We start from the raw sequence: 22,646 nt of genomic DNA, 5'->3' as shown, positions 1-22,646 counted from the left end.
GGTTTGTCCTTTAAATAAAGCCCTGCATTCCTTAATATCCCATGAATCATCAGGAATTGACGTGCTCATAGTCTGTCATTCGTGACCTCATACATGAACAACACAACTAAAGCATTAGGTACGTGGGCACATCATTATGAATTACGATTTATTAAGCAGGATCATAATTATTTATTTTTCTGCAAAAAAATGTGATCATCACTGCGCAAATTCTGATTTGAACACAACTTGCAACATGCATAATGATGTAGCCACCTTACCTAATGCTTTAGTTGATGTTTTGTTCATGCATGAGGTCATGAATGAGAGGCTATGAACTCATGTCAATTCCTGATGATTCATAAGATATAAAGGAATGAAGTAATGCACAAATCATGAATTAATTCATGTAGTGTTACCATAACTTTAGTTCAAACCTGTGGCAGCAGTTCCAAATAATTTGTTTAGTGCCATGCACTGAAAAATACCTTTTCACAAAGTTTTTCACAAGTTCAGTGGGTGTATTTATCATAAGAATACTTTAATTCTGAAAAATAAAGTTTGTCCTACACAAAAAAAAACTCAATGTCTTTTAATAGCCTATTATTTCTTAGATATGTAGGCTACATACCAAGAAAATTCATGAATATTAACTGAGATACCCCATTATGTTGTGAGCAGTAGGCCTATGTGTGCTGTTGGCAAAATTGTGTCTAATCTGTCTGTGTCTATCTGACCTGGGCTGGCACATGTTCACGTTAAAAAGCGTGTGCGTGCACGAGCACTACGGTCACGCGCAAAGTGTCCCGGTTTTAGTTCCGGGAAATCTGGTCACCCTAGTTAACACGGACTGGTGCAGAAATGCGGTGTTTGTATCCAACTACTGCTCACCGCTGGTGGAGTTTGTGACTGTTAAATGCAGACCATTCTACATTTCCACACAAATTCATGGCTGTGTTCATACTCTGTGTTTACATCCCACCAAGCGCTAATGCTACCAATGCGTTAGCTGAACTTTACGGAGCTATCAGTGAGCTCCAAAGCGCACATCCGGATGGACTATTTATTGTTGCTGGTGATTTTAACCACGCAAATCTCAAGAAAGTTCTTAGATTCTACCTTCACCTCATGGTGAACCTAACTTATAACAATCAGTGCTCTGTTACAAGTCTACGTATGCCCTGTCTTTTGTTGTCTGTTGTCTGTCCTGTCCCTTGTCTGTCTTAAATGCTCTACTTTGCACTTTATGTATAGTCTATAATGTGTGTGCACTAAATGTAGCCTGTCTTGTATTTTGTTTTTATAAAATGTCATTTTTATATATTTTAAATGTGTAACACCACTTAAGCCACGGTGAAACGTTTTTCGTTTCATTATATGCAGCGTATATGGTTGAAATGACAATAAAACCCAATTGACTTGACTGCACTCTGTAACCAGTAGGCGTGGATTGGGAGTGGCCTCGTAGGGAAGCGATCAAGTGCATTCTGGGAGTTGTTGTCTTTCATCCACATGAGCCAAAAATACATTTTTACAAGGCACCAACTTCTTTCACATTTCTACTACATAAATGACCCAATTTAAATACATATTTATCTTTCCAGTGGTGAAATATCCTTTTTAAGCATATGACTAGCATAAACCCAGCTATCTGGTATTTAAAACCACACCTGTTAGAAGCTAATAATTTAACCACACAGGCAGCCAACAACATAAAATCCAGTATTCAAAAAGCTAGAAAACTTCTCATAAACGGAACAAAATGTCACTTTTTTTCCAGAACAGCCGAGAACCTTATCACACAAAAATGTCACCCAAAGTAAACACCAACCGGAGCTGTTACACCAGGCATTTTGTCAGGGCCTGTATTTGTGTCCATTTGCACATCTGATAGTAATGATGAGGCACAGTGGAACATGGCTCATTCAAAGTGGGGTTTAGAAATAGCTGGTAGCCATACCAACAGAAAGTGATGTGTGGTTTTATGACAGGTAAGGTGTGGGAGGAATAGAGAGAGCAGAGATGAGAAGCAGAAATAGGAAAAGATGAGTATAAAGAAATCAGAAGCAGTCAGACAGAAACACCTGGCCTTCAAAGAAAATCCAATTGTTCAATTTTCAAACCCGCTGGAGACGTCTGAACAGATAAGGTGAATGAAAATCCCCCCCTCCCCACCAGCTATCACTGAGCTGCTCTCGAACATGGCACACCAATAGTTAAGGAGTATGATTTGAGCTGGATGACTCACAGCAGGTGTCAGTGTGTATTACTACATCTGTATGGATAATGAAGCAGTGTTTTGCTGACAGGCATCTCCCCCACAAACAGAAAAAGCACAAGAAGTGTCAGAAACTCACAGCTTCTACTGTAGGTCTGGACTGAATCTTACAGTGGCAATGTGCCCTTTGAGAATGCATTAATCAATTGTGTTAAGCTGGGAAGAAAGCCAGTAGAATCCATTATTCTTACTAGTGTAAGTGGCTAAGTTAAAATTAAGTCTGAGAGAAGTTATGAAGGGCACACAAGAGAGGATCCAACTCTGGCTATAATGAAAATTATTTCAGAAGTAAAAGGATCCATCAGGGATCAGGGTTGTGAAAAAAAATCTCCTTTTCAAATGCAAATTCAGTGTAAATATCCCAAGCATGTAGCATATTATATACTGTTTTAATATGAAAGGTCAGGTTCTGATGCATCTTCTCTTGCTGTCTTTCACAAACATTGCTTATGGCGATTTGAAATCCCATAAAGACGTTTTCTGTTACTCACCTTCTCTGATGACCTCAAACACATCTCCAGCACACGCGGCAACACTACATTGGGGGACTGAGGCATGGCTTAAGGCCATATTTGCAGCCTCCGCTCCCTGTATGGCTTTCCAGGAAATAAGCATGTTGCACATTTCACAATTATATGAGCAGCCCACAATTTAGCACTAAAAATATGTGATACTTGCTTGTGTTTTTGTTCTGCAATTTCATAGGTGATTTATGATATTTCACTTTCAATTAAAAGGTGAGGAAAATATTGTGGGATTGAAGAGTTTGGAAGAAAAATGCTGTGAAACCCACAGAAACGTCAGACCTACTTTCCTTGTGTGTTTTACAGAAGGTGAGGTTGGATAAATATTACTGAGAACTGAAAATAATGATGATAAATGTTGAAAGCATTTTATTTTATTACACTTACCCTGCCATGGCGGCATTCCCAGCCCTGAGTACACTCATGCATCTGTTTTATAAAGGTTGGATTGGCTATTGCTTCCTAAAAATGCCTTCAAATGTATTTATTACAGTGCAGCTATACAAGGGAATGGAGGCATGCACTGTTAATTAATCTATTGGAAATGTATTTATTTATTAATGAAAACATGCTAGCATCTGAGTGGCTTTATCTTTACAATCTAATACAATCCAATACAACAGCCCTGCAATAACATGTATCTTTACAAAGCTCAATGTGATTAATTTTCATTTGAAATGTCGGAAATGTAATGAGCTGTTTTAATTTGTTGTCCTTTCCATTTACTTACATGAAGGAGGCAGTGTATTAGTAACATATCTTAATATAATAGAGTCCAGTACAACATCACCTCTATGACTGTGTGAAAAAAAACTGAACATTATCATAAAAGTAGACTTTAGTCTTATTGTATTGCATTATGTTGTGCAGGTGTACGTAATTAAGTGGCCACTGAGAGTATTGCATCCAATGCAGTCATGAAGACTGGGATTTAGGCAGGGCTTGTTTGCTTGTCATATTTGCACTAAGAATGTTAAAAGAAAGTTCTTATAGTATATAATACTAATCTTGAACTCAAATGTGTCTGGACTCAAGCTTACATCAAATGGTATCCAGTCACGCAAATTATGTTGGTTTCATGAGGTTTTGAGATGTCCACCTCTGATTTTTGTGCCCCAACCACAGACAATGATTTTGAGACAATGATGAACTTGTGCCCAAAACAATTCAGGTGATTGAGCACCACAAACAAAACTCTAAGTATTGAGAATTTACATTTGACATTTGCAGTTGGGTTTCTACTGGAGCTACTTTCTACCAAAGAAATAATCCAAATGAAAACTGTTGCCAGAGAGGTCTGTGATTTAGGAGAAACCCGGGACAATATTTCTGGAAAGATACATTGCTGTTGAGTTTTCTAAAAGTCATTGTGCTTTGAGGACCACAAACAAAGCTCCATCCACCTCCATTGTATTGGGGTAGTGGCACACGTTACGTTACGAATTGTAACTCCAGATTCTATGAATATAGGCATTGCCCTCTAAGAGCTGTTGCTATTGGGTTTATCCCTCGCGCATGCGCAGGCGTGAAGATTTCTTTCGCACCCTTGTGCCCTGCACGGGCCTCTCTTACGTCCGCAGTTACTGTATATTACAGCTGCGAGACCAGAGATCTGCTCCCAGCATTTTTCTTCAGCCAATGTTAGTGAAGCAGGTGGCCTGGATCTTAGAGTAAGATGACCAGATTTCTGAGACAAAATCCGGGGACATTTTCAGCTCAGAAGCGTAAATACCTCCAAAAAAGGAAATGTTTTTATTTTTGTAAAACTGGGGACACTGCCCCAGTGGCGTCATTAGACCTAGAGCTGCACTGGGGCACAAGCCCCCCTAGGGGGATCCATGGGCATGCTCCCTTGTAAGAAAATGTTGTCTATTTTAACGTTTAAATGCATCAATCTGGTGCACTTTGAAAAGAAATTCAGAGGTTAGATTTGATTATTCTTGTCTATGGATGGAGATATTTGTGCTGTAGCCTGAACTATTTTGCACTTCAGAATTATAACCATGCACACACAGGTGGAATAGTTTTTTCTTCATATTTTTGCATTAATGTCACTAGGAAGCATACCAGTAGAAATATATATTCACATGTGTAAGTGGGATATATATAAGTAAGTGGGATTGACTGGAATCTGGCAATATAATAACCATTATGATGGGATACACTGGCTAAGCAATTAACAAAAATGTCTGTGCTGACATAAATAGTTTACATGTGAATACATTATAATTTTGGCCCTTTGGCTGTTGTCAGAGGGAGAGCAGGAGTGTGGTTGTGAAGAAGTTGGTAATTTCATGGCGCAAATTAACACTTTTGCATGCAATATATCCGTGTCACATTCTCATTAGGGGCTGAGCCCCCCTAAAGGTCTGATCCTAGAATCGCCCCTGCTGCTACTTCATACTTGTACTCCACTACACTCAGAGGGAAATGTTGTAATGTTTACTGCACTACATTTATTTTTATATATTTTGCTTTATTGCTTCAAGCTGGGCTTGTTTCTGCAACAGCTCATTGAGTATCGGATACAATTAAAACTATTTGACGTTGACATTGGTCCAGTATTAAATGAGATCGCTGCAGTAGGCAACAGTGAAACAAGCTACATTGTAAGTTAATAGGACCTCAATTTACGTTCATAAAAGTGCTCGTTTTGCCACTGACAGGCTCAGATAAATATTCTAAGTGTCTGACAACATTATGGAAAGGATTTCTAAGGAGGTCGACCTTTCTGTTAAAGCTTAAGATCCTTTATTAAAACATAAAAAGTCCGCGAAATTGTAAATAAACAGTAATTTTAGCATCGTAAAATGGGCATTCTAGAACATCTCTGAGCTCTGAGCAGCACTTGCTCTGGGTGTTTTGAGCCTGCGCGTGTAGGGTGCACCACTATTTAATTCCAATTTCGGGTCTGTCAGTCACAGTGAAAAACGGGGACATTAGCCGGGGACAAGTCACCAAAACCGGGGACGTCTGGTCACCCTATCTTAGAGGGCTATGCCTATACTCATAGAATCTGGAGTTACAATACGTAACTATCGTTCTATTTCGTATAGGCTTCGCCCTCTAAGAGATGTTGCTATTGGTTAAGGGTGAAGCTGATGTAGTCAGTGCCACCTGTGACACCAAAATCCACAAGCAGATAGCATAGACTAGCTCCTCTTCCTTCTCGCACTGTACATGTTTTTTTATGTAACAAAATTATATTGTTTGCTTAAAAACCTGATAGGCTATCTCCAAGACTGGCCTGCTTAACGTTGTGAGGCCCTGCCGCATGGATTCTGAAGGTGCTCCATGATTAAGATTAAAATGCATCACACAGTCGGCATCACTGACAACGCTGACACCACCCTGTGAGGCGCAATGTGTGACAGCGGAGAGTTTAATGCATCCAGCCTAGTTTTCATAGTGGCGGAGTTTATGTCCACACCAGATAAACTACCATCTGTGAGGGGATCGGCGAACCCTTTGCAAGCGAATTCAGTGTTTGTAGATGCTGCATAGCCTCCACTGTGTGGAGTGCAGCTCTCTCTTAGGGTGTCATAAGGATTAGGTCGTCTAACAGAACCATGATCCCCTCTGCGTAATGGCTGAAAAACCATTTGGAGGGCATACGATGGGCCAGAGAGTAGCCGAATGTCAGCCGGTTGTCTATTGAACTCCCAGGAAGGAGAAGCACAGGAATGTTCTGTGTTTGGTGATGACAGGAATGTGAACGTGCCCTCAGGTCGATGGAAGTGAACCAATCGCTGGGGGCACACGCTGCGACGCATGTAGTCAACATGTGGAACGGTCGCTCCACATGTTCGGAGGTGGAGAATAACTGAGTAGGCTATCAACACACACTTTGAATGGGTGTTTGCTCCTGTTAATTCTGACACAGTGTGGCTGGGCTTCGCCTGCGTTACTTTATGTGAGCATGGCAGCAAGCCTGTCTGTGTGTTTGAGGGGAATGTGTGTCTCAGTGGCCGCAAGATACTCAGGGACAAAAGCGGACTGACTGCTCTTTAGGAGAAACTGTGTGGCCCTTAAAACCGCCGTTATGTTTCCAACTCTCAGCTGGAGTGAGACATGCGTTCCCGGCGCCCCATTACTGTCACAGCCACTGATGCCACTGTTTGCGAGTCGGCTCAGGGGTGGATTGGACCAGGTGGGTGCTGCCCGCAGGGCCTTATGGCTGCGTCAGTTTGATGTTTGGCGGGAGATACTGCCGCATGGAAGGAGGGCGGTATGGTGGAGCTGGAGCCAGGCGCTTGGGGAGGCGCAGCCGCAGCCTGCGGGGCTCCGTCTCCTCGAGCTGACATCTTGGTGCTGCTGTTGTGGCCGAGGCGCCGCTCTCCAGGAGGTGTGTTTCCGCATCCCCTCCACTACCTATAACTCGTGGCTGTCCAAGGTGCGGTCCAAATAACCGTCCAAGAGCACACGTCCGCTATTGGCTGGGAGTTGTGACCTGTGCAGGCAGATGTTCTGCTGTGACATGTGCAGCCAGATGTCTATATAACTCCGGGGGACAGCCAAAGGCTTAGCGGTCATGGCGGAGACAGCAGAGCAATGTTGTTCTGCGCCGCGGCCACCTAGGTGAACAGTGCATAGCGAGACATTGGTGCCGTCCGTCTCCCAGGTTCGGAGAATGCTTACTCAGCATTCACACAAGTGGTAGCGGTGGGCAAGGAGCCCGTCTGATACGGAGGAGAAAGCCGCTGATGCGGTGCTCCCTTTCTGGGATGGAGAAAGCCGCAGTGGCGGGGCTCCGTAATCCTCTTCTGTTTCGAGTTTCCAGTTCTCCCAACGGAGAAGGGGGGGAGCCGGTGCCGGCTAGAAAACCATGTCTGGGGGGATCCAAGTCAGTGGGCTCTCACCAAAGAGATCCCCTTAAGGGATGTCTGGGTGCCGTCACTGGTGGTATCCTTACCTTACCTGACTGTCCGCCCGGCTGCCATCGTCTGCCACTTCAGTTCCTCCGTCGATAAGCAGGCGTAGAACTGCTGTGGCCGGCAGGGTGTCAGCCTGGCGAACGGGGTCGAGGCACGCCTCGCAGATCGGGCGGAGATCTGGCGGCAGGATGTAGCCAGTCCGTCAAACGGTACACAGGCAGACACCGCTGTTCTTCGAAGTCTTCAAACTGCTTGTCGCTGAAGAAAAATAGGGAGCAGATCTCTGGTCTCGCAGCTGTAATATACAGTAACTGCGGACCTAAGAGTGGCCCGTGCAGGGCACAAGGGTGCGAAAGAAATCTTCACGACATGCGCGAGGGATAAACCCAATAGCAACAGCTCTTAGAGGGCGAATTTCTGAAAGCATAGCAACACTGAGCTATCTATTACAGTTCACTATATAACATCTGACAGTGGTATTCCCATAACACTCTATTAATAGAATAATATCCCATCTCAAGGGTCTTGTGGTTGCAGATCTTACAGTATCCGTCTCTTCATCCAGGAGCACCTAAGGCCAACTGTTGGAGACATGGAGGCTATGGTGTCAGGCTTGGTTTGTCAACATACCCAGCTGGATATCCCGCCTCTGCACACATGCCTCTATTCACATTCACAAATAATCTCCTTCCATTTCGCTACTGTGCTCTAGAAATAAACACTGACATTCAAAAGGCCATGCATGATCAAACACACCTTGTCCTCCTCCTCGTCGCCCCCTCAACATCTTTCTGATGTATTTTCTGTGCTGTTAATCATGGCTCCACTTTCCTCTTCTCTACCCTCATTTCTTTCTTTGTAGTACTAATTCAACTTCCTTGCACTGCCCTCTCCTCCATGGTTTCTAATAACATGGTGTCCACATCTGTACACTATTCTTTTTTATTCAGTCTACATAATGCAACACAGCATCATACACTGCATTGGCCTTGGGGTTACATAACCCATTGTCTGACCAGTGTGTCACATGGATAAAACATAGCAAATAAGTAGTGGTTACTGCAATACCATTTCTGTGTTTCTGCTAGGTTTTGTTTCAGTAGCGATAGTTTCCAAAGTGAATACAGCGTGTACATCCTTTTTAGCAACAGTTTGCTTTATTTGCAATCATTTCTTAAAAGCATCATATACAGATACTACTGTGAGGTGTTATTATGGAACCCACGCAACTTCTAGGAAAGGCCCGCCCTTCAATAGCATTCACACAATACTATTGGCAAGGCGTCAATGCTTACGTAAAGTAACGTAACCCAATTTGTTCAGGTCCTATCCCCTGACCAATCGGCTATCCTAACCTTAACCACTCAAGGTCAATGCCTAACCCCAACCAATCGAGCTGCTTCCTTTTCCTAGAAGTTACGTGGGTTCCATAATAACACTACTGTGAGTCTGTTAAGCTTTACAGATATCCCACATCTAATAAACAATTTCAGATTTTTTTTGCAATGTGCATCTCAGATCACATTTTCACTCACTATGACCACTACTTTGTCATTACTAAACACTGTGCCAAATATGAACAAAAAATGTTGCCGTCAGTGGGTGCCCAATCGCGTCCCTGGCTGTTCCTGTCACTGTTCCAGTTCCAGTTGGTGACTGTTCGCTTGAGTTCAGTGGAGCAGACATCTCATGTAATTACGACTTCATGACATTTCATAAATTACTGAAGCAGCGGCGGCAATAATTGTACTGTATATACCGGAAACACTGCCTTTCAATGGAATATGGACACAATGTAAAAAGCTACATCCATTGTAGCAGCCTGAAGTTTACTGAAAAGCAAACATGCAGTCTGAATGTTTTGAGTTTGAGTAATGCTGTGAGGAAAAACTGAAGTGAATGACTACTATTCTCCACTAGGTGCTTGTTGTTCATCAGTGTGTCCCTGAATGAGCCATTTAACCCCCATCTGCTGTAGTTGAGCTGCTCTGTGGCCTTCAGTTGAAAACGGTGGTGTTTTATGGTCAGCTCCTGGATGCTAACTGTGCAGGTGCAGTGAGTGCCTTGCAGAAAAGAAATATGTACACAGTTGGAACAACCCTGAATAAACAAAAGCAATAAAAAAACGCAATATTCTCCCTCTTAGAATTGCTCTGCCCAAGGTTTCATGAATTTCCACTCAAGATGTTTTTAGTTGTTTCTTGTCTTTGGGTTTGTGGTTGGTGTGACAAGTAGGTTTGTTATGTCTTTCCAACAATGCACAATGCAACACAACGTGATGTTGTTTGCCTTGTGCTGTTTTCTCTTGTCTTTTTTTATTCTATCCTTGCGTTAATGTTTGATTGTTTGTGTACTGCATTTGCATCATGTGTTTTGAGGCTGACTTTTGATTGTTGGGTTCTTTTAGGCATGATGAAGAGCTCTTTAAACCAGTAGGAGTTAGATTTTTAAGTGACATGTGCCACCGGAAGTGGCATGTTCTTCACCATAAGACGTAAAATATAACTTATAACTAGGGCTGTCAAACGATTAATTTAAAAAAAAAAAATTAATCACTGAATTTCTATAGTTAATCACGATTAATCACATATTTTATCACGTGATTAAAATTCTATTATTTTGCATTTCAGAACAGTTAAGTACATATTAACAATCAAAAGCAATTTTTACCAGTGTATCTTGATTAGGAATCAAATGAATGCAAAGAAAGTTACTTTATGAACTTGATTTTAAGATTTGTAATTATTTATTTACTGTAAACAAAAGAAATATATGTGAATCTCTCATTATTGCACAATTCCTCCAAGTACCTAACTAAAAAACTAAAAATCCCTATCCTTACTAGAGTCAATATAGTGTTTAGTAACTCCTAAATAATGTTGATTACTTACTGACGTCCAGTGATCACCGGTTAATGAGACAGCGTTTGCAGCACTTTGCAGCAGTTCCACTGTGGCTGCTTTCTCCGTGTCATACAGGCTGTGTATGTGTGAAACTATTGTCCCCTTCGACGGCAATGAGACAGGTCAGGACATGCCAACCGTAGTATGTCTTTAAGACCCGAGTCCTCTACGATGCTGACAGGTCTGCAGTTAGTTGCCACCCGTTTCGCAAGAGCTGTAGTAATTTTTTGGGATTTGGTTTCATCCACAGGTCGGCAAGTAGCACTCTCCAAAATAGTGCTTTGCCTGAGTGGGTAGCATGCTAGCGGGTAGCATCACGTTAACTGAACTACTATGCTTCGCTCCGTAGGTGGTAGCTCAAGCTTGACGTGCTTCGGTGATATTTTAATTCGGCTTTACACAATGTGCATATGGCTTTCGACTTGTTGAGCCGTCCGGGAGTTTTGGAAAATAAAAAGCACCATTGGGGATTTCATTGCTGCTGTCTTTCTCCATCATGCCTGCAGCCTGCAGCAGCAGGATGTGTTACGAGGAAGTGGCAGCTTGATGATAAGTAACGGTGCTGCAAAGGGTCAAAATAGTAGCCTGTTAGGCACAACGCAAAGCCGAGTGAAGTGTAAAATAAATTAATAAATGCCGGCATGCAATTAATGCGATTAAAAAAATGAACGCGTTATGCTCGGCCCTTAATCGCATCGCGATTAACGCGTTAATGCTGACAGCCCTAGTTACAATATAACTTAGTTCTTCACCGTAACACGTAAAATATAACTTATAACGTTAAAATATAACTTATAACGTAAGATATACGTGGCACTTTCTAAAGCCATGTGGCGTGTTATCGCGAGGCTACATTTTATCGCACGCAATCGCAATTGGCATACGGAAGTACTGGAAGAACATGCCACTGGCACGTGCCACATGCCACTTAAAAATCTAACTCCTACTCCTTTAAACTGTATATGGAGTGTGGTTCAAAGAAGGTTTGGGCAATTGAAGGGAAAAGATGTAATAGTAGTTTTGAAATGTAAGTGTTTACCATAGGTTCAAAGTGTGTCATTAGAAAATGTAAGGCTAGACAAAGCACATGTTATATGCAGGCTCTGGACCAGGTTGCTTGGAGGTACTGTAAAATGCTCCATGCTAACATACTGATGTTTTGCAGGTATTTTGTTTACCGTGTTCACCATCTTAGTTTAGTGTGTTGGCCTGCTAACATTTGCTAATTAGCACTACGCACAAAGTACTGTACAGATGAGGCTGATGGGAATGTAGTCAGTTTTTCAGGTACTTGGTCACAAACCAAAATATTGGACAAATTAAAATTTTGACCTGATAATGGCACCATATAGCAAGTTAGGGGATCACCAAAGTTATTATAAATTATCCTAAGGAGGACACGAATGTTTGTATCAAATGTCAAAGTAATCCATCCAACAGGAACAATGAATGTATATACAAAATTTTGTGGCGATCCATCTAGTTTTTGAGATATTTACAAATGCGACCCACTGCTGGCACATGAACAGTAAGGAGACCACGAAATTCTGTCAACAAAGTTGAATCAACCCTTCTTTGCCTGAGTCTGAACAAAAATGTATTACTATAAGTTTTACAAAGGTAGTGCCTGTTACTGTGTCCATGACCTCTGGATGTCAGATGTTTTTTGTGAATTACTAATTAAACTCTCCGCTAAGGACGCAGCTGCCTGGAGCAAGATCGCTGTGAGAGCATAAACACGGAATAAATCATAAATAATAAAAATAGGGAAATGGCTAAATAATGTTTTAATGCATAGAGGGTTGCCCAGTGCTGCTATTTGTCACTTCTTGTAAAGCAATAACCATGGATTTAAATTAAGCAGGGAATTAGCTGGTAATCAAACTGTTTGCATTCAGACCTTTTCTCCACCGTTATCAGCAAACCTGCAGTTGACTGAAAAATAAGTTGTTCCCTGCAATTTTTTCACAATTAATTTTCACTTGTGTAAACATTTTGTTTGCAGTCATACTAGAACGGAACAACAGTAGCATGGTAAATTAGCTAGTGGGATGTTAGTCTTTATCTGGTTTGAAAAAAAAATATATATTTGCACATGCTAAACAAATTATAATAATACACTAGAATATATAATGTCTACAAAAGTCTGTATAAAAACTATATATTTTTGTTCTCGCTTAAAATTGTAGGCAGGCTACTTAGTAGGCCAAACCTCCGGGACCTCTTAACCTGGGACCCTTGCTGTCATCAGGTCAGCTGCTAGTTGCTATCATCCTCATTTTTCCTGCCGCCACGGGATCACTATTTTATGAATGAAACATAGCGGAGAAACGTAAAAGTGCTGATAAGTCCTCTGTATCAAAAAAGAAAGTAAGGCTCTATCTCAAGAGTTACCTCAACTTCGGTTTCAGAGGGGGGGGTCAGCTTTTCTTAGACATGAGTAGGGGGGGCGCCAAGGAAAAAAGGTTGGGAACCACTGGCTTATAGTAATATACAGGCCATATTTCCCTCTCACAGTGAGGTACTGTGTTACTCTAAATGCAGGGATACACACACACACACACACACACATTTTGTTTAGTCAGCAGAGACACTAGCAGAAGTGGTTGCTGTGGCAATGCGCGTCCACAAATCTGGGGGGCGGAGATTCTGAAGGGTGGGTTGTAGTTGTTTGGCAGTTGAGTTCAAATATCATAATGTAATAAATAATATAATAATAATGTAATATTGAACACATTTTCACCCAATGTGTGTGTTGATTGGCAAAGGCCTCAAAACAACTCCATACCACCCATACTTACAGCTGTGGCTATTATATGTATCCTCTATTTAACCAGGTAAAATCATTGAGATCAAAATCTTAAACTCTAGAGTGACCTGGCCATGAGGGCAGCATAAACCTTGTTACAAATTCAATATCCAATTAAAAAGAAAAGTTATAATGCATAAATAGGTACCTTTTAAGATTTCAGTGAAACATTTAGGAGCAATTACATTACGCAGTAATCATGTACGTAATATTACAGAGACAGTAATATTGTAATATAACTAATCACTCTTAAATGACAGTAACTAGTAATATATAAGGTATTACAGTACATTTTGCTCTATGTAAATATAAATGACAAGAGAATGTAATCTCTTTAATAAAATATGCATTTCAGGCCTGTGGCAAGAGAGGACTGTAAAATCTGAAGCAATCACAAAAGAGCAGAGCGACTTTGATGGTCAGATAAAACAAATGTCTTGTTTGGCGGAAGCGCTCTGTTTCTTTCTCTCTATCACACACACACACACACACACACACACACACACACACACAGTATGAATTAGGTTCATTAACATTTTAGGTAGTGGATTAGTCACGTGTTGCATTACATTATGAACACATCTGTCAATTAGAAAAAGGTGCATCTTATTATCATTAAAAAAAAACACTGTCTGTGTACTGGAGGTTTGCTAACATTTCTATGATTTTCATGACAGATATTTTGACACAGGTGCAGGTATTAAAGTTGGCTCGATTTCCGGTTTTAATAATACTTTTAATTATACTTTTACTATTTGTCAATCCGCAAGGCCCACAAGGTACATGTAATTGGCAATTGAAATGGATCTTAGCCTCTTTACACACACAGCACATATAATTCAGGGGGTAGGGCAGGGTCAACCATGGTACAGCGCTCCTGGAGCAGTTTGTGGTTTTGGTGCCTTGCTCAAGGGAACCACAGCAATGCCCAGGAGGCAAACTGGCACCTTTTCCAGCTGACAGTCCACATACCATACTTAGTCCATGTTGATTATGAACTACACCTGTGCTTTTTCTGCTTGGACATGGCAATATATATTTCCACGAATAAGGTCAATTGGTGTTATATTCAAACCCTAGTCTAAGGTTCTGTTGTCTTCCAGTAGGAGTTGTACATAAACAGAAACATTTAAATGTTATCTGTTGTTGAACTTCTGAACTACATCTGTATTGACGCACTGTTTCCCAGTGTTACCTGTTCATTACAAGCATTATGCTCGTGGGCAAATAGTGGATGAAATTGTCCTATGTGTGTTTGGGCTGCTGTGTGTCTGTTTGACAGACACAGACACACGTGCAGTGACAGGATGAATCTCTGCATTCACATAAAATCTGGCACCTTCCCGCAAGTTTGTGTGGAGGTGTGGGTGTGTTTATTTGTGCTTAGGCTTGGGCCGGTGTAAAAAAAGTTCAAACCGGTTGATATCAAGCCAAACATCGGACCGGACCAGTATACCAAAATCTACCACTATGTGTCCCACTTTTCTTAGCTACTCCCGAGTGAGACTGATGAGAGTGACCATAGTGAGTGTTTAGTGACTCCAGTCTACATGGTGGTGGTAATGCACCTCCAAGCCATGAGTTTTTACCTGTAGTGACAAGAAGCCTTTTTGGTTTAGTGTTTACACTTTGCCTCGTCTTTTTCAGCTCACCTCTTTCCTTGGCTTGAAATCCAAAAAATGTCCATATCGGCAGTGCAGTTTTAGTTTTCTTTGAGAATAACTCTGTCATATATCATCTTGTCACACCAAAAAACACACAAACTTTCTAGTAAAAAAAACCTGAAAATGCACTGTTCCCCCTCCCACCGCTGCTGAAATGTAATTTCCACATCACGCTGCTTGGCTCGGCAGTAAAGACTAGAGACTAGCGCAACACCTGAAAAGCACCGTTATTACTCTCTGCTCCTCTCCACGGGGCTTCTCAGGTGCTGCGAGCAAAATCACTCCACCCAAGTAGCAGTGCTTCGCCTTCTGAGATTATAGTTCCCAGTATGTAAACGGTTAGAAGATGGCTGTGTCTCATGTGACCTTGTTATTTGTACACGCTGTGACTATACAAATCACACCATGTAAATAGGAAAATGTTGCCGTTATTTTGTCACTTATTGGGAGCGGTAGGCTAGATGGAGCCGGTTACCTCCAGGATCTGTGCTAAGCTAGGTTAGCGGTGGGTGCGTCAGACAAAGTTACGACACGCACGGAGATGAGTAGGGTATGTATTGACTTAACTAACTCTGGGGGATACGGTGAATAAGCTAAAGTCCCAAAAAGTTGACATGTTCCATTAAATTGACCAGGTGCCATAATGACAAATGCCGGTTCAGCCGGTTAGCATGAAATCAAACTGGTTTAGCCTTGTCCACCGGACCGATGAAACCAGAAATCGACCCAACTTTATTTTTGCTTTAGAACGTTACTGCCGTGAAACAATCAACAAATAACTATTTAAGTTGTTGCCAGCTCTGCTCCATCTCTTCATTCACTCTCTAGCTTGCTTGACCACCACTGCTGCGCTCTCTCTCTCTCTCTCTCTCTCTCTCTCTCTCTCTCTGTCACTAAGTCATGTCAACACATTCATGTGTCAGTTAGAATAGGACCCATGTTTGAATACCTCATGCAATGTTTACTTACATTCATAGTCATTCATAGTGTCTAGTGTCTTTCGCTTCTTCACTTCTACTGCTTCTTTTTTGCTATTACCTTTTGCTGTGCTTCTGTGTACAATCTAGACTAGCAATTATGGGTTCTTTTGAGTGTCCTCATTATCGACTGTGTTTCTGTCTCTGTCTTGATGTCCATGTGCCTACAAACACAATCACTCTCTGGGTAGATATTGATGTCACTTCCTCTCTATCTCTCTCATTCTTTCTTTTCCTTCAGGAGCCTTTTTTCCATAATGAAAATCACAATGGCTTCTGCCTTATTAAACGAGCATTAATTTCAGGAAGATTAAAGCCATTACAATGAGCAATACCAAAGAGAGCAGGAAAAATGAATAAAATACACTTAGGCATTCATATGCCATTTAACCAACAGGATTTATGAAATCAATTACTAAAGTGTGTGTGTGTGTGTGTGTGTGTGTGTGTGTGTGTGTGTGTGTGTGTGTGTGTGTGTGTGTGTACACTATATGCTTAGAGGCCAAGAAAAATATGAAGGGAATAAGATTATCTCAAGTCAAGGTTGTTGACATGTGATATAATTCATACATTTAAGAGGGGGACAGTCAGAGACACATTCAGCAGCATAATGCTATGAAAAATCCATTCACTCACTACTTAGACAAAAATGTATTACATTTAATGTGTCTTGTGTGTGCAGGTTAAAAACAAAATGCTCTAAACCATTCTCCCATTGGCTCAGCAGCACAGTTCAGACTCATTTCTAAGCAATGAAATCACTGAAAACATGAAAACACTGGGTAGCTTATCTACCGTGTGTGATTCATTAAACACATTACATTGTATGATCAGTCATTGACAGCTATAAAATGAATACCATGTGAAACAAATAGATGATGTACTGTCCGTATGCTACATCCAGCGTTTTTAGTTTGGTTACTGTTGTTTTTTTGGGGTTTTTTGCAGCCTTTAAATAAAGATGAAGGGCTACTATAATAATAAAATTTGGCAAGCAGTTTTGTAATCTCTTAGCTGCAGAGTGACTCAAAATAAAAATAAATAATTGAGCAAGAGTTCTATTTCCTTTTCTAACCATTCCATATGCATTCTGTTTTGCCACAATGATATCAAACGGTTACTCATTCAAAGTATTTACAGTGGTGCTCATAAGTTTATGAACCCATGCTAAAGTTGACTAAAAAGAGGAATAAAAAAATCATCTTTTGGAAATTGATCTTAATGCCTTAATTAAAAAAATTAGGAAAAGGACACCAATTTTCTTTGTGAATGAATAATGTATCGTAAATAAATAAATGTTCTTCCTTAAAACACAGGGGGCATACGTAAGTACACCCCTATGTTAAATTCCCATAGAGGTAGGCAGGTTTTTATTTTTAAAGGACAGTTTATTTCAGTTATGGTTTTATTTCAGTTAGCCTAATAGCTGGTTTGATTTGCATTGAGAGATGATCTTATGGAAAGTACCCCATGCCAATCTCTATGGTGAAGGGTATGTGATGATGTGGGGCTATTTTAATTCAAAAGGCCAAGGGAACTTAATCAGGATGCATAGTATCCCGGGGGCTGTTTCACAAAAGCAGAATTTATAAATCCAGGATAACCGATAAAGTGAGGCTTGACCTAGTCTAATCTGTGCAGCCTGGCTTGGTGCGTTTCACGTAGGCCAAACAAGGCTGAGGAGGTGCAACTAGGTCGAGCCAGGATGAAGTAATTTGGATAGATGCGCGTTCACAGCTTTCCTTAACAGACCGCGAGGCCGATAACAGATTTACTGATGCTAAAATGGAGAATATGCATTGTTCATACTTTATACAGAGTGAACAGCAGCTTCTTGTGGAAGTATAATAACGTGAAACACATTATTTGTAAAAAAAAGGAACACGGCCGCTGTAATGAAACAGCAAGAGAAAGTGTGGCAGATGATCGCAAACCGACTGAATGTGTAAGTAGCCTAAATATATACATTTACTGACCACTGCTCTGAATTGAAACTGTCATAATCATACCATTCAAGGATTAGGCTACTAATCATTTGCACAAATGAACAGTTGTACTCTTTGCCTTAAAAGTAAGCAGAAGATAATGTTACTCAGGAAATTTACCATGAAGATCAATTTTCTACAATACTAGAATATGATGCGTAAATATCTCTTTCACTGTTTCTCCCTCTCTCTCATGGGCTAAAATATAAATGACCTAAGTCATATTAACTTCCACTGCTCGCTTTTAATGCAAAGTGTACAGCTGTTCGTTTTTGCAAATGACAAGTGACTCATTGAATGCTTTTAATTAAGAGCAGTAGTTTGTAAATGTATATTTTTAGATATACCACTATTATCTGCCACGTTTTTTCTCAGTTTTTCAAGTTCCTTCTTTACATATTATATGCTTTGCTCCCTTCTATAAATGGACATAGAAAAGAAATACACTGAAGAAATTGGACTCTAAAATCTAGAAACTATAAAGATAATTAAGTGATAAATTCCATGCACACTGTGAACATGAATGTATATATGTTATTTCCCCCCAGCAAAATATAAGGTCAAAAACCACTGAGGTGTCCTCTCCCTGTTGTTACATGAATATACAGTAGCCTACAACACTAGATAGTTACTGGTCCAGTGAAGTAAGTCTATATTTTGTGAGGATTGTATAATCCTCCCAAAGTATAGTCCCAGTTTACTGGACAACACAAATTGTGTGCTAAGAATGCCAAATACAATGCACATGAAAGAGGAACAAACATGATCCTTTATTGTTAAAGAATTAAAAAAAAGTAATCAACTAAAATAATTTAAGGTGCATTAGTCCACTATACTGTAGAAACACACATGTACAGCATTTTATGTATTGCCCTTATGCTGCGTTCCAGACACAATTTTTAGCCCATAAGTTACTTCAAGTCACAACTCACGACTTGGTAGCGTTCCAGGCAAAGTCACCACAAACCCTTCTAGCTAGCGTTAGCGTTAGCTAGGGCTAGCTGATACTAGCGATTTCTAGTCGGCAACATATTTTGGGCTTCATTTAATAATCATAACCTGTAGTAGTACACAATCGTATGTGTATTGTTTTAATTATAATGTGCAGAATTACTTTACATTGCCTATTTATGTCTATTTATTTCTATTTCTCACTGTTAATCACAGGCGTCTGTACAGTATCAACAGGGGTCGACATTGTTGTTTATGTTTGTGTGAGACGTCAAAACTGTAACTGGGAGTACAACTATCTGGTATGAGTTCACGAGTAGTAAGTTAGGTGTTTGACTGCCGTTCCAGGGCACTTTCACGGGTAGAAGGTTGTGAAAACACAAGTTACGGGTTGCCTGGAACGCAGCGTAAATAACAGACTTTATTTAAAACACATTTGAAATTTTATCAGCCTTTTCTAATTATCTCAACAACTGCCATAATATATTCATCAAACTTCTAACAACAATATGAACAACAGTCTTCATTCAGTGTCACAACAATGTCACATGAATAATTGTAAAAAATAATGGTCACAACTTTAAATAATAACAGTAGTTAACTCAACAGCAATATGCACCTGTTGTATTTTAAACAAGGCTGATAACAATAAGGTAAAAGCACTGCTGAGTGAACAGAAAAGGCAGCAGGATTAAAAAATCCTGGCTGTGAGCCTGGTCTGGACCAGGCTAGCTGTACAGAATAAATCTCCATGGTAACTTAGGTGCCTCTGCTTTTGTGAAATCGAGTCAAGGCTAAATTGAGCCAGGATAATTGGGAAATCCCGGCTTAAGACCCTCTTGGTTTTGTGAAATAGCCCTCTGGATACTATGCATCCTGATAAAGAGATAATAGAGAGATGATTTTATGAAAAGTACCCCATGTCAATCTCTATGGTGAAGGGTATGTGATGATGTGGAGCTACTTTAATTCCAAAGGCCAAGGGAACTTTATCAGGATGCATAGTATCCTGGATCCGTGAAATAACTGGCCTTTAAAAATAAACATCTATGGGAATTTAACATAGGGGTGTACTTACTAATGCCCCCTGTATTTTAAGGAAGAACATTTATTTATTTACGATACATTATTCATTCACAAAGAAAATTGGTGTCTTTAAAGGTTGGATCTTTCCTATTTTTTTTTAATTAAGGCATTAAGGGACTGTTCGTTACCGGAAAAGTTTTGGGACCTTTAGGCTAAAAAACCTGACCCTCCGTTCATCAGTAATAATTCTGCTATGACCCTCCAAAATGATTTGAAAAAGAGGCATGACCCTCCCCTTATGTGCTCATTTGCGATTAGCAAAGATGTACAGATGCCATTTGATTTTTTACAGCCATGACATACTTGCGTTAACCTCTGCTTTCTCATCTTACACATCACACTCCTCTGTTATGGTGTGGTGGCCATTTCAGTAGATTTACTCACTAACATTGTTGTGGAAACTTCAAATACTAAGTTACTCCTCTGGTAAACTAGTATTCACATGAAATAAAACAATAAAACATTGAGAGCATTCAGCAAAGGACACTGGGAAATAACAAATTTAACACTGGTTGCTATGGACTCGTCACTAGGCTTCCTCAGTCATTGTATACTTTAGCACATAGGTAAAGCTGCCGAAGCTGAACCTCATATTCCAAAACATATATGTTTATTTTTAAAGCAGATTTTAAATTACATTGTAACAATTTCACAATTTGCCCTTATGAAATCCAATCGCAGCACGGCTGTCTTGGAACGCAATAGACAGACGGTGGCGGAATGCCCCGACACTTAAATTCAACTAAAATGTAACAGTGAACACAAAGTGTTCGACCTACAGTCTGTTGAGATGCCTCTCCAAACGAAGCGTAGTCACACCATAAAACGTTAAGACACGTTGAGAAAAAAGATCCGTATTTTGCTGTAATCCAATGACACGGAAAAAAAAGTAATCCACAGTGATCAGGAGATCCACAAAAAGGGTCACGGTGTATCGAGCAAGGCCTATACGAGCGTCACATTCACCAGCCAGCTCCAAACAGGTGAACGAGGCCTCTCCACTTTGCCGTTTAAACAAAGTGGAATAAAAGTATAAAAGTCCTAATCTACACAAAACCCACAATCAATGAGTTGCAGCGTATGCCTAGACCGGCGGGGCAGGGTGTATTGTTACAGACACAGCACCCCAGCTTTCCTCTGCTTCTCCTCATAGTCATCAGATCTACCTATCATATAATCAATAATATAGTGAGAGTAGAGGGAGGCAGGAAGTACAGCCCGTTCCGGCAGGGGAGAGTTCAAGCCTGACCCGGCACCTCTCTTTAGCCTGCCTCTCTTAGTTATGCTATTATAATTCTAGACTGCTGGGGAATTTCCTTCCTCCCTATGACACAATGAGCTGCTGTTTCATTTCTCTTTTCATTTGTTCCATTTATGTGCATTCTTCTCCCAGAAATGCTTGTTACTAACCTAGCTCTGGGGAGTTTACTCCCCGGAGTCCTTATGTTTCCTCTTGGCTGTGGTCTAGTCCTACTCTATCTGTAAAGTGTTGTTGAATTGAATTAGTAAACTGACATCACATTCATATACATGGCATTTAGGAAACCTTTATTGCAAGGTTAGCACGTTCAGACTAATGCAACAGTAATTTTCGTTTTTTGCGTCCTGCTGCATCGTCAGCCATTTTTTTACTAAAGCAGTATATGAAATCTGATGTATTACCTACCACCATTTAGTTGTTTTGTGTTATTTAAGATATTTATAAAATATCTAGTCATGCCAGATGTAATTATTCAACACTTTTAAACAATGCAATTACCTGTTTCAGCCACCAGGGGGGCAGTGCTCCGCCTGCCCCCCAGCAAACTCATGGGTCAGACCCATCTGGTAGCGAAGGAGGGCTGAGACTAAGAACTACATGAAAAAATATGCACCAAACAAGCCACTTTGAAATTTTGCTGTTTTCATGAATACAAAAGTTGGGTGATACCCCCCCCTAGACTAAAAAATGTTGAGTGCCCTCCCCTCAACAAAGAATAAAAAGACATGACCCTCCCCTATTTTCCTCCAGTGGTCCTTTCCATAAATACCGAACGGTCCCTAAGATCAATTTCCAAAAGATGATTTTTTTATTCCTCTTTTTAATCAACTTTAGCATGGGTTCATAAACTTATGAGCACCACTGTATGGTGAATAATAAATAATATGCCATACGTACAGTATATGCCTGGTTAATGTTCCGTGACATGGAGTATAATGTAATGTGTGATAGTGTTCTACTAATAAGTTAAACATGCCAAAAATAATATATGTATTATTTAGTTGGCTCTAAGTTTCTGTTATGGATTAGTCCGACTGGATGGCTAGGCTAACAACATTAGTAAAGTTAGCTAAGGCTAGCTCAAATGTTAACGTTTACGGACATTTCAAAAGCTTTGGACATATCCCCCACAACTGAACAACGAGAGACACTTATACATTCCTTTATTTACAGTGCTATCTTGCGCTACATCGTTAATAAAGACAGAAACACTCCAGTACACCCCATGCTTCCTGTAATGATAGCTATCAATCAACAACCCGTTCTCACTCCCAACTCATAAAATACAGATGTCTGGGAAGTGGCTCTCAGCGTCAGATACAACGCAAAAAACACCCTTCAGCGTATGTATGGAA

At 40.5% G+C, this 22,646-nt stretch overlaps 1 protein-coding gene across 3 annotated transcripts in view; it reads right to left on the bottom strand.

Moving 5' to 3' along the window:
• cpne5b (copine Vb) overlaps window positions 1–22,646 on the bottom strand; it is a 158,695-nt gene that overhangs the window by 78,977 nt on the left and 57,072 nt on the right. Inside the window, exons 9-10 of one of the 3 annotated variants that reach the window (XM_078247408.1) lie at window positions 17,988–18,002; window positions 14,443–14,463 (exon numbers count right to left, since the gene is read on the bottom strand). The exons of the other annotated variants lie outside the window; for them this stretch is intronic. Coding sequence (XP_078103534.1) covers window positions 14,443–14,463; window positions 17,988–18,002 — 36 coding nt within the window. The remainder of the gene's footprint in view (window positions 1–14,442; window positions 14,464–17,987; window positions 18,003–22,646) is intronic. 3 annotated transcript variants of the gene reach the window in all.

This window comes from Sander vitreus, chromosome 4 (assembly GCF_031162955.1).
Source record: "Sander vitreus isolate 19-12246 chromosome 4, sanVit1, whole genome shotgun sequence".
In the NCBI taxonomy this organism is placed as follows: Eukaryota; Metazoa; Chordata; class Actinopteri; order Perciformes; family Percidae; genus Sander; species Sander vitreus.
Note: the sequence above shows the minus strand (reverse complement) of the source record. Positions and strands in the feature narration are given on the sequence as shown.